The sequence below is a fragment of the Physeter macrocephalus genome, chromosome 13 (assembly GCF_002837175.3).
Source record: "Physeter macrocephalus isolate SW-GA chromosome 13, ASM283717v5, whole genome shotgun sequence".
NCBI classification, from domain to species: Eukaryota; Metazoa; Chordata; class Mammalia; order Artiodactyla; family Physeteridae; genus Physeter; species Physeter macrocephalus.
Window position 1 is genome coordinate 46229696 of NC_041226.1, and position 20239 is coordinate 46249934.

General features: G+C 36.5%; 1 protein-coding gene and 1 pseudogene across 1 annotated transcript; both read left to right on the plus strand.

The window, feature by feature from the left end:
- The first annotated feature begins 14817 nt into the window (after positions 1–14817).
- Positions 14818–15397, plus strand: LOC102993522 (heterogeneous nuclear ribonucleoprotein H3-like; annotated as a pseudogene).
- A 349-nt stretch (positions 15398–15746) lies between these two features.
- On the plus strand, positions 15747–18122 carry LOC102993802 (transcription factor TFIIIB component B'' homolog). The gene is given in 6 exon segments (XM_024123147.2): positions 15747–15802; positions 15907–16123; positions 16125–16407; positions 16410–16863; positions 16865–16968; positions 18085–18122. Coding segments are annotated over 6 exon segments (1152 nt in total).
- The last annotated feature ends 2117 nt before the right edge of the window (positions 18123–20239 follow it).

A 20239-nucleotide genomic window follows, 5' to 3' on the forward strand; every position in this document is an offset into this window, starting at 1 on the left:
TGAGCAGGTTTGGTTTCTTCTAAGGACTCTGTCCTTGGCTTGCAGGTGGCCACATTCTTGCTATGTCCTCACATAGTTTTTTCATAGGGCATGCACATCCTTGTTATCTCTTTTTGTGTCCAAATCTCCTCTTTTTTAGAAAAATGCTAGTCAGATTAGGTTAGGGCCCTCCCGCCCCAGCCTCAAAATTGCCTTATTAAAGTCCTTATGCCCAAAACAGCCACATTCTGAAGTACTGGGGCTTAGGACTTCTGGGGGACCACAATTCAGCCCATAACACCCCATTTACCTATCCTTCTAGGTATCCACTTGATAATTCATGAGGCTTTTCCCTAAAACTCTAGGATCTGTGAGTCCAGACATTTTCATTCTCAGAGGAATGATCCTTCTAACAAGGGATATAGTAAGACTAAATCTAGGACTAATATAGGGTAACTTTGGGCTTCTAATGTCAGCATACAGTCTGGCAGAGATAATTGACCCTGATTATTAGGTAGGATTGCTGTTTTATAATTAGGGGAGGAAGAAATGTACTCGATATTCAGTTGCCATTGAGGCAACTGGTGGTATTCACATGGCCAATTTTAACTGTAAGTGAGCAATTACAGCATCTACATCTGATAAGTGCATGGTAACCTGAGGCCCAGGTACCAAAAATCTGCAAGATTGGGGTCTGAGTCATCCTATTTTGCCAGTCTCCAGTCCAGCAAAAGTTTTATCCAAGAGTGAGGGGAATCTGGACGGAGGAGTAAAAAAGCGAAATGATAGTGCTAGTTACAGCCCTGGTACTAACTGCAGGATCCATGTCAGTGGACTGTAGTTTTCCCAGTAACTCTACTATTGTAAGTTGTCTCAGGAATTTTGACCAGAGAATTCTAGGTAAGCTATGCCTGGATGATGCCCCATCCAGATTCCCTTTCTTAGTTTTGTGTTCATCGTTCATTTCTAGCTGCTGTATTAACTGCTACAAAATAGTAGACACCACTCCTTCTGTGGAAAATTGTTCTTGTCTGATTGGAGCTACCTTACACCAGAAGTTATACACACCTGGCCAAACCTGAGGGAAGCTCACAGTGAGTGACTTCCTAATATGGGAGCGTAAATGCTGAAACTCTTGCTTCAAATGTAGAGAGTGTAGCAGAGCAGTTTGTTCTCCTAGCCTCCCTCCTTCCACCAAGTAGTTCAGGCAAAGACTAGGCTTGACCCGAACCCACATTTTTATGTAGCACCTTCCCCTTCCTTATCTTAGTCCACTTCCTCCCTTAAAGGAAAAGTTCTCCCTCAATAAATTATGTGCATTCAGACCCCTGCCTCAGGCTTTGCTTCTCAGGAACTTGATCTAAGACATTGCATCTGGGATGGAGGCAACAGATCTGGGGAAATAAAGGATTTGTATTTTTAATGATAAGAGGAACATCAAGTTGCATGTGGGCTCAGGTGAAGGAAACAGGCACACATTGAACCTCAGTCAGGGGATGAGACACTTTCCACCTAGATTTGAGATAAGACATTTACCTGCAATTTGAGGAAAAAATAAAATTGGAAGAGTTATTCTTTATCTTCATGATAAAAGATTATGTTAATAATATAATGAACTGTTTTTATATAGAAAAATGATTTGTAAGTTGAGTGGCATTATGCAATCTAACCAATGATTAGACATTAGAGATACTGTCACTTTTGAGATACATACGTAAATGTGTAGATTTCCTATGCTTAAATGTCACAGGTAGGCAATCTCTCTAATTTGCTTTTCAACCTGTAATTTTGGGGAAATTTTCTAAGACTTTTCATTACCTACGTTTCCATTAAGCCCTGTTTCAACAACATTTTAGCCTGTCTATAAATACTTTCTACTTATTATATCAAATTTAGTGCTTATCAGAAAGTATTAAAGGCCACTGTTTGGCTGAAAATACAACTGCTATTAAGGCAAAATTCCTAATACCTCTTTCTAGTTCTTATGACTGCATATCTTATCACATCGTCTACATGGGCATTGATGCAAACTGTCTAATACATACATCAAAGCAGCTAAGAGTGAGTCATAGATCTTTATTAGGCAATGTAAAAAGACCAGAGTGGTAGAATGCAGAGCAACAAAATGCGGAGTTGCTAAAGTCCAGGAACAATCAGGAAATTAGTAGATGGGCAAATGTTGACACTTCAGTTCTTAATTATCCTAACTAGAGACCATCAGAACAGCAAAATAATGTTTATTGAGCCTGGCAAAGTGAAACATTTTCATTGTGTTTATTGCTTGTTTTGGCAGCCATGTTACTTTGTTGACTCACATACTGTGTAGTTAACAAAATCTCATAAGCTATTTTATATGAACTGTGGTTAAGTCAGGCCTCTCTCTTCCTGCCCTTGTAATATTGCTATTTTGAGCCCAAACATAAGAATTTACATGTTCCATCTACCCTTTATCTTATTAATTTTGGCTAGCTGCACATGGTCAAGTCCATCTCTTAGTCGATATAATTATAAATAGTATTTCTTCATTAAAGAACAGCACAGGACACATTTCCTGTATTCAACGTTTTCACAGCCTAGAGGGAGAAGGTAACATTTAGATAGATTATCATAAAATCATGTGCTATATAAGTTATAATGAAGTCTGGACAGAATTTTGTGGAAGGTGATATTTGAATTGGGTCTTGTAGGATGAGAAAAATATATGTAGAACAAAAAGAAAAAGAAGGCAAAGTCATTTCAAGCTGACAGATTGAGGGAACAGTCTATGCAAAGTATTCTAGGGCCAAAAAAGAAGCATTCTGAAAATTATTGATTTTTTTGGGCTGTTTTCTCTTTCTTTAATAACCAATTCAGCTAATTATTTGACTCAACATCCCATACTGAATTATGGCTTTTTCAGTTTCTTCTACAATCAATATAATGATTGGAAAAAAAAAAAAACTAAAAAATAACTCATCATTACAACATTAGAGAAGTATATTAAGAAGTGAAAATTACTATTTCTTCCCTTGAAATACTTGACTAGGTAAACTTTATAGGAAAGGTAAATGGGTAATGCATTATTTTGGAGGAAGAGTATACTTTATAATGGGAAAGATTCTCAAAATACAGTGGCTAAAAAACTAAAAGTTTTATTGTTTTATCACTCTCTCCTTAAATTTCAGAAATATACCTAGATATGCATCCATATATGTTTCTCTTCCTTGATCTTGCCTGGAACTAGATCTGCCCATTTAAGCTAAGAAGCAAGAACCCCTCCTTTGGGGGCAGGTTTTTTCTTTATTGCATTGATGTGAACTTTCTGGGTTTGTAAGGCATCTCTGCTCCTCAAAGTTGATCAGTGACCCAGTTTCTTCTTAAATACACCTGGGCATTGAGTTTTCGAGGTGGTAGAAACTGAGAAAGGAAGAGAGTGCGGTGAACAAAGCACGTCCAAGCATCTTAAGCCGCGGACCTAGTACATTTCCCATCTGTTCCTATCTCACGGTCGACAATCTAGTCACAGGCTTCAGCTAACCCGAGTGGTAGGGAAGTGTGCTGTGACGGAGCAGTCCTGGGCCCAGATATAAACGCAGTGCCATGGAAGAAGTCAGCAGTCTCCACCACAAGTGGGGGACTCCCTCAGATGCTTTTTGTTTCCCTCACAAAAACATGCACAGTCTTCTAGAGATACAACCATTTCTACTATAAGTCCATAAACATTGGTCCATGTACTTTAAATTTCAGTTTAAAAGCAATGGCTGTCTGGTTCTCATTCTTGGTAGGTAACCTATTTTGTCTGACAACAAGCTTCTAGAATTTTCTCTTTATTGTTAGTTTATACATTCATTTATAGTACAGTATTTATATATCTATTGATTATTTTTTCTATAGTCTTTTCATTTCCATTGAACTTTTATTATTCAATTGTAAGACTCTCTGGATTTTTCTTTCATACCTATTTTTTATTCTCACTGATAATGCCCAATCCCTTGGAGTTTTGTTTGGAACTGTCAAGTACTCCCACAGGGTTTAGTCATATAGCAGCAATGAACAAAAAAGTCCCATCCCACCAAAAAAGTTCTTTCTTACAGCTTATATTACATTATGATAGTGTAGATAAGAAATAAGAAAAATACATTTCATGTCAGATAATATTTAGTGCTATGAAAAAATATAAATTAGGGGAAAGAAAGAAGTATGGAGACAGAGCTAGTTACTACTATAGGGCAGTCAATAAGGGCAGTCAATAAAGGCCTGATTGTAAAGGTGATATTGGATCAAAGACCTGAATTAGGTGAGGGAGCAACCCTTGTGGATTTTTTGGAGAAGCAAGTAAAGGAAACACCAAAGACCTGAGGCCAGGAGCATGGCTACCTGCTTTGAGGACCAGAATGAGCAAGAGGGAAGGGTAGAACGGTGGTGGTTAGATAAGTAACAGGGGGCCAGGTGGTAGGGAGTCTTGTGGGACTTAATAAGAAGTGAGTTTACTGAGTGTGGTAAAGAGCCACTGACATTTTTTGAACAGAGCAGTGATGTGATCTGCCTGATGTTTTAAATGGATCACTCTGAGGTGATATTGAGAATAGACTGTGGGCAGACATAAGGGAAAGCAAAGAGGCATATTAGCAGGTATGGTAACATCAGATTAAAGAATGTGTGGTCTAGGTCAAGGTATTAGCAGTGGAGATGGTAGGGAGTGGTTAAACTCTGTATGTATTTGGAATTCAGTGCCAAGTGGATTTGTGAATAATTGTGTATAAAATGTGAAAGACGGAGAGAAGTATTCAGGAGCCAATTGGCAGTTGCAGAAGAATATAGCCATTTTCCCCCAAGATGGAATCTATTTTATTTTGTTTTTCCTCTTGATTTGTTTACATTTCATAAATCACACTTTGGACCACCTGGACAACAGATGAGTCAATAAGTGGTGAGGTGTAGGGAGAAGATTTTTTTTTTTTTTTTTTTCTCCAACCTACCAAATAGGCTAGAACTCTGGTACTTTTCCATTTTGGAGTGGTTGTATGTTAGAATTCTGGGTCAGTGTTTTTCAAATTGTGGTTCCCAGATCATCAGCCTCAACATAACCTAGGAATTTGTCAGAAATTCAACTTCAAAGGACCCTTCTCAGACCTAATGAATCAGTCTGGGGATGAAGCCCAAGACTCTTTATATTAACAAGTCATTTTGTATATGCTCAAGTTTGAGAAAAATTTCTCTAGCTCTCTGCTACTCCAAGTGTGGTTCATAGAATAGCAGCAGCATTACTTGAGAGCTTGTTAGAGATGCAAAAGCATGGTCCACTCCAGACATATTGAATTAGAATACACTTTTCAACAATATCTTTTGGCGATTTGTATGTACCTTAATATTGAAATGCACTGCCTAGGTTTTCAAGCTTCTCCAGGTGTAAGCAAGTAGCACTCAACAGCTACAGAAAAAGACAATACTTCAGTGAACAATGCAGCCTCTGTCAGCAGAAGCAGGGCTCTTCACTAAAAAGGCTTGCACCATGGTCCTTTCTATTTTTTCTTATCTAAGACATCAACTGTGGGAGAGGGAAGCCACTCCTGCCTTATTCCCTTAGAAGGCAGAAGTTTCCATGTCTTATAGCTGAGTCACTCAGACAAGGAATTACATATTAGCCACAGAGAGAGAGAGCAAGGTCAAGAACTTGCCCTTTCAGTTCTTATTGCTGAAATTTTCAACAAATCCTACCATGTACTTGGGAAAATTTACCTGATTCTACAATTCATCCTGAAAAACAGAAGACTTAGACTAGCCAATATAATACTAAAAAACAAAAATGTTGGAGGACTTACGCAAGCTGATTTCAAGACTTACTTTAAAGGTATCACAATCAAGAGAGCATGGCATCAGTGAAAGAATAGACACAAAGATCAATGGAACAGAATAGAGGGTCCAGAAAAATACCCACAACATCCACACAAATATAGTCAACTAAATTTTGACAAAGGAGACAATGAAGAATGACTAATCTTTTCAACAAGTGGTGCTGTAATAATTGGAAGTCCACATGCAAAAATAAATAAATGTTACAATTTTCAAAAAAGTTATTAAAAATAGATCACGGACCTACATGTTAAATGAAATACTACCAAACTCCTGGAGGAAAAATAGGAGAACTTCTAGGTGACCATGAGACTGGCGATGAGTTTCAGAGACTGTTATGGGTTATACTGAGTCCCCCCAGATTCATGTTAAAGTCCTAATCCCCAGCACCTCAGAATATGGTCTTATTTAAAAACAGGGGTGTGGAAAATACAATTGTTTAAGTAAAGATGAGGTCATTCTGGAGTAAAGTGAGCCCCTAATTCAATAGGATTGGTGTCCTTATATAAAGAGAAAATTTGGACACAGGGAGAATGCCAAATGAAGATGGGAGTTAAGCCACCACAAGCCAAAGAACTACCAGAAACTAGGAGAGAGGCCTGGAGCACATCCTTCCCCAACACTTTCTGAGGAAGTGTGGCCCTACTGACCCCTTGATCTTGGATTTCTAGACTCTAAAACTGTGAGACAAAACATTTTGTTGTTAAAGCCACTCAGGTTATGGTACAGTGTTAGAATAGGCCTAACAAAATAAAACAGATGCAACACCAAAGTCACCATCTGTGAAAGAAAAAGTTGATCACTTATATTTATTTAAGTTAAAAACTTCTTTTCAGCAAAAGCCTGTTAAGAAAAACAAAATACAAATACAGACTGTGAGAAACTATTTCAAAATCACACGTTTAATAAAAGAATGTATACAAATTATATAAGCAACTCTTAAAACACAACAAGAAGATAAACAACTTAATTTAAAAATGCACATCTGATTTAACACATACGTTAGCAAAGAAGACACATAGATGGGAAGTAAGAATATGAAAAGATGTGCAATATAATTTGTTATTAATAATTGCAAATTAAAACAACAATGAAATACCCCTGTATATTGATTACAATGACAAAACCCAAGAAACTACAATTCCATTGGCTGACAACAATATGGTGCAAGAGGAACCCACATTCATTACTGGTGCCAATATAAAATATACAGCCACTTTGGAAGACAGCTTGTCAGTTTCTTAAGAAACTAATAATAGTCTTACCGTACACTCCAACAATCACTGTTCTAGATATTTACCCAACAGATCTGATAACTAATGTCCACATAAAAATCTGCATACAAATGCATATAGCAACTTTATACATAATTGCTTGAAACTTTCACAATATCCAGTATGTCAAAGGAACCCAGGAGCTAACTGTGAGAGCTTCCAAGGGCCAAAGCTGGAAGAATTTGAGCAATAAAATAATGCATTGTTAGATTATAACCCAAAGTACAAAATAAATATGCATGAGTCCATACTGATATAAATAAATGATTGAATAAATAACTAAGTGGAGGAGAATGGATATATCTACCATGCAGAAGAATTTCAGATAATTTATATAGATATTCTGCCTTCAAGGAAGTAGAGCATAACTTCCCTATGCTTAATCATGGGCTGTGCATAGTGAATTTTTTCCAACAGTAGAAATTCATGGAAAGGAGAAAAGTTGATAAAGTTTTGGTTGATAAAGCGCTGTCTCTTCATAGCTGAGAACTCTGACATACACAGCCTCAGCCAGGCGATCAAGGTTAACATAAACACCGATAAATCACGCTTGTATTATGTACTCTTGATATGATGTGATGGTATTAGCACTTTGCCCCTGTGGTCTTTGTTCCAAACACACATAGTTATTGTCTAATCATGAGAAAAACATTAAACAAATCCTAATTGTGGGATAGTCTACAAATACCTAACGAGCACTCCTCCAAACTGTCAATGTCATCAAAAACAAGGAAAATCTGAGAAACTTGTTTAGCCAAGAGGAGCCTAAAAGTCATGACTACTGAATGTAATGTGGTGTCATGAATGAGATCCTAGAACAGAAAAAGAACATTTGGTACAAACTAAGGAAATCAGAATAAATTATGAACTTTAGTTCATAATAGTGTATCACTATTAGTTCATTTATTGTAAAAAATGCACCAAAATAACACAAAATGTTAATAATAGTGGAAACTGGGTATGTAGGGTGTGTAGAAACTCTGTACTATTTCCCCAATTTTCTTGTTAACACTAATACTGCTTTAATATAAAATACTTACGTTTTATGTTATGAAATGTATGAGTCATGAATTTTTAAAAGTCATAATATGTTTTATTACGATATGTATGGGTGTTTTTAGGTATTATATTCACTTTTACTTCTTGAGTTTCTCCTCATATTGGCCAATTAAGATTTTCTTGGAATATTTAAAAAATCAACCTGAAAGTCAAAGCTTCAATTAAAAATGCACAATCACAATAGTTAAACAGAATGGTGTACACAATAATCAGCTGTTTTAGAGATAGCAGACTGTGCACTGTATTCATGTTTAACTCCTCAAGTGCAATAACATTTTTTAATTGATGAACTTCATTTTTTAGAACATTTTTAGGTTCACTGCAATAACTTTTAGATATAATTTTGCAACTGAAAAGAGTCAATAACAGTTGCTGGCTTGGTTGATTATATGATAAATATTTTGTTCCCTACTATGTAATACTTACCAATAAATGCCAATAGTAATTGCAACAAAAACTTTTGCTTTTAAAGCTGGGTAAAAGGCAGAAGTAATCATGTAATCATCTTGTAATTATATGGTACTTACTATGCAATTACATAGTAAATACATTGTAAATTCTAAATAATTACATGGTTATTTGCATTATGCATAGTATCTAATCCAATTCTGACACATAAAACAGTGGTAGCATCCAAAGGGTTACCCAAATTTCTCCCACCTACACCACAGGATCAGGAATAATGGAAGTAATTAAAGGAAGTCCTTTAAAAAATGCATGATAGTATACGATTGGAAAGTATCCATTCATATTTATGACACAGGTAGAATTATAAATTAGTGCAGAATGGGATTAGCAATTAGACTATAAATTATCAATTAAAATTTATGCTCACGGTGATTTTGGTGTTGGTGATAGCAAATGATATTTTATCAAAAACAATTAAATGAAGACTCTTTAGAAAAAAAAATTGCTATAATGGCATCATGTGTTTTATAATGGTTGATAAAGGGCCGTCATTTTGCAATTTTAATCATCAAGATAGTAATTTTAACAGAAGCATTTGAATGTATTTAGTAATATTTACAGAAGCTTGTAATATGAGTCCCTAAAGTGTTTATGCCCCTAAATGAATATTTTGGCTTTTGAAAATAGAAACAAAGTAGTTATCTTTAGAAGTAAGTTGCTTGAGAGACTGACTTCTTCTGGAATTGCAGAATAAGAAGCACAGTAGACTCTCTACCCAACAAAACAACCATTTATATAGAGAAAATTTTATTTAAAAAAAAAACTAATTTAAGTCTCTGTAAATTATCCTAAGGGCATATAGCAAGTGGAAAAATATTCATTCAATAAAATCTACTAAATTTTAAGTAATAAGAGTGAGAGTCTGTGGCATTTGAGCCAAAACCCATTGCCTCCCCACACTCAGAAAACTTCATCGTACAGGGCTCCCTCTCCTTCTGGTTCCCAGTCTAAGAAATTATATTGTCACAAGACGGCTAGACTCCTGGTGTTTCTCATTTCCCCCAACTCTACATTGCTGAAGCTGTATCTTGGGCCCACATGGCCAAGAGGGCCAAGGCTCCCTCCTATCACCAAGTTCCCACTCTCTCAGCAAAAGCACCGGCACCAGAAAACCAGAATACTGGGCCCCATTCACCCCCACCTCACCTTGCTTCTAGGGTGGAGGTTCCAGGGAAGGGAAAAGCCAAGAAGACTAGGGAACACTCTCCACTCTCTGCCCAGCACCTGGTCTTAGAGCAAGGGTGTAACTCTAGGAGAAATGGGTCATTGTCCCTGGTCCCAGATCTTGTGCAGTTATGCAAAGGTTACACCCTACAGGGTATCAGACACACTATAGTACAAAACAACTTCCCAGTCCTGCCTGAGGAATTGATTTTATTTGGAAGAATGTGTAGAATCCTGTGCCTGTGAGAGAAAGGGGAGATGTCACAAACAACAGTGATCTTGGTTGAGAGCAGCTAGAAGGGTGCACATAGCTTTATCAGTAGCAAAAAGTTGAGATCGTGGAGCAGTCACAAGTTTAACAGAGAGAACCAGGGATCATGTTTAACCCCAGGGTACAGCAACACTCTGCACACACTTCAGGTTGAACCAACCAAGGGGCAATCAGAGCAGAAGAGAAGACAGAAATTAAAACATTCCCCAAGTCACACACATAGCTAAGGGCAGAAGCCTCACAGAAACTAGGGGCTGAAGCATGACCTCTAACCAAACATTGGCTGGACAGTAAACTACTATGACAAAAAGTAATTATTAATAAACCAGGTTTAAAAATAAAATCACACCCATCCTAGGCAGACTGGAAAACTGTGTGAATGCCCAAGTGGTCTAAAAAGTGATCATACAGGGAAAATCCATGCTACTACTTCTGGAATGAATGAGGTCAGGTCGGGGTGCCAACATGTAAACTCTTTGAACTGTGGAAGCAGCCTCTAACCATACATGCACTGAATTGCAAAAGGCAAATGTCTAACAGGCCAAGGGGACTTAAGCACATCTTTTGACCAATAAGTGACTTATGCCAACCCGGGACAATTTCTGTGTAATCAGGTAAAAAAGATAAAAACCACCTGAGCTGGGTTGTCAGAGACAGCAAATTGCAATGGAAATAGACTTCATAGAGTTAGTTCCACCAACTTACTAAGCAAATAAATAGTAATTAAACAAACAACAGCAACCCTCAGGGGCAGGGAGAGTTAAGATCCTGAATCGTTACAATATATTATCTAAAATGTCCAATTTTCAAGAGAAGTTATGAGGCATGCCCAAAAAGAAGAAAATGTGACATGTACACGTGGAAGAAAAGGCAATTCAATGAGGAAACAATAGTGTTTTCAACAAATGGTGCTGAGACAATATCTACATGGAAAAGAATGAATTTGGACTCCTACCCCACACCATAAAGGAAAAAAATTCACTCAAAATGGATTGTAGATCTAAATGTAAAAGGTAACATTATAAAACCTTTAGAGGAACACGTAAGTTCTTATGACCTTGGATTAGATAATGATTTCTTAGTTAGGCAATGATTTCTTAGATATAATACCAAGCACACAAAAAGACAGATAGTGCAATTTAAACCCAGGCAGATGATTTGAATAGTCATTTCTCAACAAGGAAGTGCAATGGTTAATAAGCTCATGAAAAGATGCACAACAATGTTAGCTATTAGGGAAATGCAAATCAAAACCACAGTGATTTAACAGTTCACATCTACTAGGATAGCTACAATCAAAACAACAGATAAAACATATTGTCAAGGATGTAACAAAATTAGAACTTCCATACATTGTCAGTAAGAATGTAAAATGGTGCAGCCACTTGGAAAACAGTTTGTTAGTTTCATAAAAGTTAAGCATAAATTTAATGTAATTCCACACCTAGACTACATAAGAGAAATGAAAATGTATGTCCATATAAAGATTTTTACATGAATGATCATAGTAACAATATTTGACCATATGATCCAGTAATTCCACACCTAGACTACATAAGAGAAATGAAAATGTATGTCCATATAAAGATTTTTACATGAATGATCATAGTAACAATATTTGTAATAGCCCAAAAGTGGAAACAGTGCATACATCCCTCAGCTGATGAATGTATAAAAAGTTGTGTTTATCCCTACCATGGAATAGTATTTGGCAATAAAGAATGAATAAAATATTGATACATGTTGCAGCATGGATGAACCTCTAAAATAAAGTGCTAAATGAAAGAAGCCAGATGCAAAAGACCCCATTTTGTATGATTTTATTTATGTGAAATGTCCAGAAAAAGTAAATCTTTAGAGACAGTAAGTATATTAGTAATTCCAACTCTGGGACAGGAGTTGGAAACAGGGAGTGACTGCCGTGGGCACCAGGTATCTTTTTGGGGGTAATGGAAATCTTCTAAAATTAGAACATGGTAATGCTTGCACAACTCTGTCAGTAAAAAAAAAATATTTAATAAAAATCAATGACTCGTACTCTTAAACCAAGTGAATTTATGGTACATATATGATACTTCAATAAACTTTTTTTTAAAGTAGTTTCCTTGGTAAATAACTATAGTTATTATACATCATAGCTCAAGTCAGAGATACTCATGCTAAATATAGAATGACATAGATATATATATATCCCCTCTTTGCTTCCCACTTCATCACAGCTTCTCTCAATTATTTGGGAAATATTGGGTATCAGTCACCATAGCAAACTGAAACTAAGACTTGTAATCCTATATTCTGATCTGTTCTAAGCAATAGGAACAAATCCATTTTCAGTATATTAAAAGAATATGCAAATTTTATATTTTTGTTTGATTTTTCTCATAGATGTTAGATAAATTTCCAAGTGTCATGAGAATTGTTACCTCAAATTTAATTTTTTTTTTATTCTTAGAGAGAATTCTGCACTTAATTCTAGTTAGCAACGTGATCTAATATCAACTTTTAGTGAATTTTTGCTGCTATCTTAAAAATACTTCTTGCATAATGTATTATAATATGGATTAAATCAAAAGGCGTAATGTTAACATCCAACCCGTTGTTTATTCAAGTCAATCTACTTATATATACAAATCTGATATTTACTTCTTAAAATATTTAACAGGCATAAGTGCCCATAAATCAACTATGACAATCACTGTTAAAGCAATCAATAGTAAGGAATATGCATTAATTCAAATAATATTGACAGGCTCATGAACCTGCATCAGTCTTCCGTGAAGTAAGAAAAATGAGACATCTTCCAAAAAATCAATATTTTCCTTTTTATGTCATTTACTTGAAGATTATCAATAATACATTACATTTTTACCTTATGTGTCATGATTCTAATTTTTAAATACAGGCATCTTTACATTTCAATGTAAAATGATAATCTACAAGAAACTGAGGGGCTAAAAATCATTTCATGGAAATATTTTTTGAAGTTTAATCATTGCTTAAAAACGTATATGTATATATACTTACACTTTTACATATATATACACTTAAACATACATATACATGTACTGTTGATGTATTTTTGTGTGCAGTAGCATAAGAAAGCTCTGTATTTTTTTAAATGCTCCTTCATTTCATTCTAAAGGTAAATTGTGTGAAAGAAAAAGCAGAAATATCAACACACATCTTTTTTAACCCTTGTGAATTGAGATGTTACACAGGTACGTACTTAGGTAAAAATACAAAATGTGAAATTACCACACTCATTCATCAAAAAAGAAACATTTTAATTGGTTATAGGTGGAAAATATCTACTTGACAGTCAGTTTCTCACTTTTCATGTAAGTGCTTTGCTGCTTGGATGCCTAATCTTGTTTATTGTAAGAAAAGTAATTTGACATGAAAGTACCTAGATGGCTGCCGAAAATTAATTGCCAATTAAAAAAGAAAAATGTTTGTGCTACTCTATAAACAAGCCAACATATAAACCTTTCAGTCTTGTTGCTTTATTTATGTCTTTATAGACCTGGTTTCAAGCTATTTGCATACAATTTACAAATTCATATTTTAATTCTCCAGTATATTTATGATTTTATAGTTGTATATATTTTACCTCCATGAGAAATATTTATTTCTGTCTGCTTCTGTTGCTTATTATTTTAACAAAAACATCACATTGCATTTGATAGTTATTTATCTTCTTTAGAATAAGACATTTTTATTTGTAAAGGAGAAAGAAAATATTTTACCACCCCAAAGAGGCACAAATGAGTACGTGCGTGTATGCACACACAACACAACACACACACCACGCGCGCACACACACACACACACACACACACAGAAACCCAGTTTTAGAAAATGCTCTGTACCCTTCAGCTCTATGTTGGTCTCCAAAATATTGAGGACAACAATTTTTAGAGATAAGAGGAAGAGCTTTCTCATATGACAGAAACTTTCTTTGAGAAATTAATGGATTCTGCTTAAGTTCCAGTACTTGAGTTCTTATAAACTATTGCTCATTTGGAAATCTAAATTGGCAAAAAGGAAAGATATTCGAATTCTTTGTTCTCGCCTCTAATAGGATAATTTGAGATTAAAGATAAAATCTGGAGCCACATAGTAAGAGAAAGTCAAATGAAGAGAGCAAAATACCAATGTTCTAAAAATGTTAGAAGGGAAACCAATAAAAAATATGTATGTGTGTATATATATACCATATATATTTATATATGAAGGATGGAGAAATATTGAAGAAATAATGCTGCTTGAGCCTAGATATGAGTCAGTTAGATGATCCCAGTAGTATAAAATATAAAATATTATAAAAAATAAAAGACAAGACTCAATCCAGGTTTCTACAACACTGAGTTATGTGATGCACAGGAGTTCAAATCCTGTGCAACCTGATTGCTGCACTGACTTCAAAAGTCCAACTATATTCTCTCTTAGTAAAGAATTGCAATTTTATTTTTTAAAATAACTGTCAAAGACCATTATATATTTGTATCAAAATTTTGTAGGGTTGTATATCTCATTAACACTATCCTGCTTTCTATCTGTCATATTTTCATACTTCATATTTTAACATTTCAGCAGCTTTTTCTGGCTATGTAAAATTACCAGTGAGATGAAAGGGGTGATTTGTTCCAGATCAAATATTCATCAAAGCTCTCATACTGCACCGGGGGTGGGCGATGGATGATGAAAATAATATATTTGTTTTATCTCTAGCATCTGTCCTGGCTTTTTCTTCCCTAATACCCTGGTTATGGAGGTTGTGATGACTATGGTGGCTATAATAATTCTGGTTATGGGCATGATGGCTTTGATGATAGAATGAGAGATGGAAGAGGTATGGGAGTTCCAGGCTATGGTGGAGCTGCTGATGTAAGTTCAGATTTTCATGGTGGTCATATTGTATATATGAGAAGATTACATTTTCGTTCAACTGAAAATGACATTGCTAATTTCTTCCCAGCATTAAATCCAATACTAGTTTATACTGATATTGGAGCTGATGGCAGAGCAACCAGAGAAGCAGATGTACACTTTATGACACATGAAGTTGCAGTAGCTTGCCATGTCTAAAGATATGAATAACATACAACATCAATACATTGAATTCTTCTTGAATTCTAGTCCTGAGGTGGCTTTGGAATGGGAGGTTCTGGAATGGGATGCTATGGCAGAGATGGAGTGTATAAAAAGGGAGGTTATGTATCTATTGGGAGAATGGGAATGATGAACAATTTACAATGGAAGATACAGTGTTCCTGATGGCTTAGGTGGTGGTGGATGCAGTGGAGGTTACCATGGGCAAGATGGCAGGAATGAGGTGAATGGTGTGTGATGTACCTAAGCATAACCACCAATGTACAGAGTTCTGACCACAGCATCTGGTCTGCTAAGCTTTCTTACAGATTTAACTTCTTTTGTATTTTAGGAACTTTATACTGACTGAAGGAATATGTTTTCAAAATATTATTTGAAAAAGCAACAGATTGTGATGAAAATTTTTTTTCTGTCGGTTTTAATTATTGCATACTTTGACTTAAAAGTACAATTTCATATTAAAGAAAAGCAAAGAAGTATGTTATAAGGCCCTCATTACTTCTAAACTGAACTACTGTAAAAGCAGTCAAGAATATATATCTTGAACAAGGTACCGGGGGAAACTTACCTATTAGTGTAGCAGGGTCATGAAGAAGAGGCGGCGGTGGGAGATCGGAGGAGGCGGCGGGGGCGTGAAACTGCGGTAGCTGCCCGCTGGGCTATTGGTGTGGCTTTGTGGGAAGGGCGTAGTCCCTAAAGCCCTCTCCGGGCAGCGGCCGGGGCTCGGGGTTGAGAGCGGCCTTGGAGTCGCCTCCCCGGGCCCCCTGCCTCCGCCATCTTCCGCAGGGCACACCTTAGCGTGAAGCCCAGTGTCAGGCCTGCGTCAGGCGCCAGGGGCTCCACCGCCCCCAATCCACAGCGTGAACGAGAGGCTCCCAGGCCGCCAGAGCCTGCACCGGCTTCTGTCCCGAAGCCAGTGGAATCCACACATGTGCCGCCGGTGGATTGCGGGAAAGCGGAGCCCGGAGACAAAAAAGACTCCCAAGAGCAGTGATGAAAAGACAGACGGTGGGAAGGATGTTGAAGAATCCAGTAAATCTTCCTCTACCGTTTCACAGAGAAGAAAGCGAGTATCAAGTACTTTTAGTCTGGTTAAACCTAGTGTCAGTGTTCCTTCAGAACCTCATCCTTTACCTACAGTTAGTCAAGAAGCTCCACAGCCAAACCTTGTTCCAACAAAAGAGAAACAGCCATGCTCAGACAGATACCGAATATATAAAGCCCAGAAACTGAGAGAAATGTTGAAAGAAAATTGAGGAAAGAGAAGAAGAAATCGAAAAACAAATATGCTGTAAATGAAAGGCAGAGGCCACCAGATCGTTCCAAAATGACTATGAGAGACTTCATATATTACCTGCCAGTTAACAATCCAATGACTTCTTCACTGGAGCAAGAAGAGAAAACTGAAAAATCATTGACACCAGTCCAGACAAGAGAGCAAGAAGGTAAGAGTACTCCTGATGGTGAAGATAATGAAGAAATAGAAGAGGAGATGGATGATGGGCCATTGCTGGTTCCTCGAGTAAAAGTGGCAGAAGAGGGTTCTATTATTTTGGATGAAGAAAGTTTAACTGTAGAAGTTTTAAGGATGAAAGGCCCCTGTGTTGTTGAGGAAAATGACCCCATATTTGAGCGTGGTTCTACAACTACATACCCCAGCTTTAGGAAAAACTATTACTCTAAACCATGGTCAAATAAAGAAACATATTTTTTTTTTAGCCATCAGCGTGGTAGGAACTGACTTTTCTATGATTGGACAGCTTTTTCCTCACAGAGCCAGGATAGAAATTAAGGGCTTCCCTGGTGGTGCAGTGGTTAAGAATCTGCCTGCCATGCAGGGGACACGGGTTCAAGCCCTGGTCCGGGAAGATCCCACATGCCACGGAGCAAGTAAGCCCGTGTGCCACAACTACTGAGCCTGCACTCTAGAGCCCGCAAGCCTCAACTACTGAGCCCACGTGCCACAACTACTGAAGCCTGCATGCCTAGAGCCCGTGCTCCGCAACAAGAGAAGCCACTGCAACGAGAAGCCCGTGCACCGCAACAAAGAGTAGCCCCTGCTCACCACAACTAGAGAAAGCCTGCGCGCATCAACAAAGACCCAACACAACCAAAAATAAAAGAAACAAATAAATTTTAAAAAATAAAATAAATTTAAAAAAATATATATCTTAATATTTGTTGATTTCCTATTATATGTTCTATACTCTGAAAGGTACATTTACCTAGATGATCTCATTACTCTTCTGCAAGGTAGATGTTAATAGCTCTAATAATGTGAACAAGAACGTAATAAGTCCTCTCTAAATACAATATTACTTTGCTGTTACATTCATGGGTCTTCAGAACAGTTTCTTATGTATATCTCCAGTTTTAGTTTTATTTAAAAAATATTTTAAAATAATGCTGCAGCTGAAATAATTGCTTACCATTCCCCAAACAAGTCTCAGTAGAATATCTGCTCCAATAATCAATTTTACTTAAAACACTGGGGCCAAATGAAAACTAATGTCTTCATCGTATTACAATATATTAGTAATAAATTGTTGCTATATGGTATAAATACATATTTATATATTATTAAATAAGGCAAAATTGCATATATTTTTGAACTAAATAAGAAACTTCAAATAAATTTCTAGCTTCAGTTGGCATTTTCTAGATAGATGAAGAAGGGTCGGGACATGGTTAATTGTTCACAAGACCTCTGCTTTCAGGCAGATGGAGTTGTGTGTTCCATTTGCAGGATGTATGGTGTCCCAGTTCTATCACTTCATATCTGTGCAATGGCACCTATATTTACACAACCTTATCTGCAGCACTGAGAATAAGTTCTCATTCATAAGGGTTCTTTAAATAGTACCTGAATGAATGAATACTTGAATAGAAAATGCTTATTTGATTAATATTGGTGTCCATTACCAGATTCTAAGCTTCCTGAATGGAGGAGTAGTAATGAATAGTAATGTTCACTGTTTTATTGCATTTCGGGGATTCAGTTGGAACTTGGCATATCAGGCACCATGTAAGTGAGAAAAAATATATACACATGCACACACTTACAGAGAAACACCTAGGTCTTTATCTTTTACCATGTTCATTTTTTGCTTTTAGAACTATTTCCAATATTTGTTTGCTAAAAGGCTGCAAGTTATCCTACTCCCTATATGGTTTATCATACCACTAACATAATTACCATCCAAGTAGGAAGCCCATTGTATACTCATTTGACCCCATCGTGCCCTGCGGAATAGATATTTCAGGATGTTGATTGATCTAAAAGCAAAATAAGTTCATAGCCAGTATGAATTCATCTAGAAGAATTTTCACATATTTGACATTTAACAAAATTATGATGTACATTAAATCTTGATGAAATATATGTTTTCAACCTTCTCACAGAGCACACGTAACAGAAAGAAGTCTGTAATTAATATTTGAAAACTTTTGTCTACATCCTGAATCTGCTACCATAAACTGTGTGTCCATGTGAGAATCACTTAAATTCTCTCATTCTGCTTCTGCCTTTGAACTTGCAGAATATAATATTTGACCTACCAATGTATCTGGGTTGGTGTGAGGAAGAAATGAGATCATGTGTGGTAAAATGCTTTGTGAATTATAAAGCACAGTGTCCATATGCTGCTCTGTTACTTGGTGGTTCCTGGCTAGGCATATTCCAGTCAGTTTGACCAGTTGTTCTAACAGATTTGAAAAGCTGAGCTTCAAACAAAAGATATAAAGCTAAAATGGACTGCTTTAGACATCTTTGCGTTTAGTCTTTCTAACGATTGACATATTATCTAATGTAGCAATGGGAACAAAGTCTCCCTTGGTCATCAACTCCAAAAGTTTTCATTCCATATAGAAAAGAGAAACTTTCTCCAAAGGTGCTCTACAATTCCTACTCACTGCTATGCTAGATTAGTTAGCATAGATTCATGCGAACGATCAACTGATCACATGCTTATATGAAGTCTCTTTTTGAATATTTGCTGCTGTTTCTACTATGAATGAAGATGTAATAACAAATTGTTATAACAAAATGTTAAAAACACTTTAAAGACATGTTTCAAAACCAAAAAATTACTATTGTTGTGGTGATGACAGATTTTTTTTTAGATTTATTTAATTTATTTATTATTTGGCTGTGTTGGGTCTTCGCTGCTGCGCGCAGGCTTTCTCTAGTGGCGGCGAGCGGGGGCTACTCTTCGTTGCGGTGCGAGGGCTTCTCATTGCCGTGGCTTCTCTCGTTGCCGAGCACAGGCTCTAGGCACGCAGGCTTCAGTAGTTGTGGCATGTGGGCTTCAGTAGTTATGGCTTGCCAGCTGTAGAGCACAGGCTCAGTAGTTGTGGCGCACGGACTTAGTTGCTCCGTGGCATGTGGGATCTTCCCGGACCAGGGCACAAACTCATGTCCCCTGTGTTTGCAGGCGGATTCTTAACCACTGCACCACCAGGGAAGCCCCAGATATTTTTAAGGTGCTTATTTCTTAGTTCATTAGAGTAACGCATATACTGGAGACTCTTAACCGCCTTTGAAAAATTGGGAACTTAAAAATATACGGATGGCAAGGCTCCACTTTTAAAAATAGTTTTGAGGTTGTACTCAGTTTTCTGTATTTTTTTACTGTTCCATAATTGATTCTGATGGCTCAGTGTCAAACACAGGTTTTGTGTGTGCGTGTGTATTATCTGAAAATGATAATTATACATAAAACACATTATTTTGATGCTTATTATTACAAAATTACTTCTGTAAAGCTTTTTCCCTTAGACAAATGAATTTGGAGAATGCAATATGCTAGCAAAAGGAGTAAATGTTTTAAATCCACAGAAGTATAAATGATTTGTAACTTTAAAAAAAAATGACACATTTAAATTTTACTTCATGAAAATATAGTAACTTTATTTAGATGTATCAATAATATATTTAGGCCATCACATACCCTTAGACAAGCAGTTGGGTTGAGGTAGCAGTAAACATTAAAATATTTCAAGCACTTCTGTATTTCTCAGATATCAACCATTAATGGGTGGTTGAATATTTTACATATGCTATTTTAACTATTTCAAAATA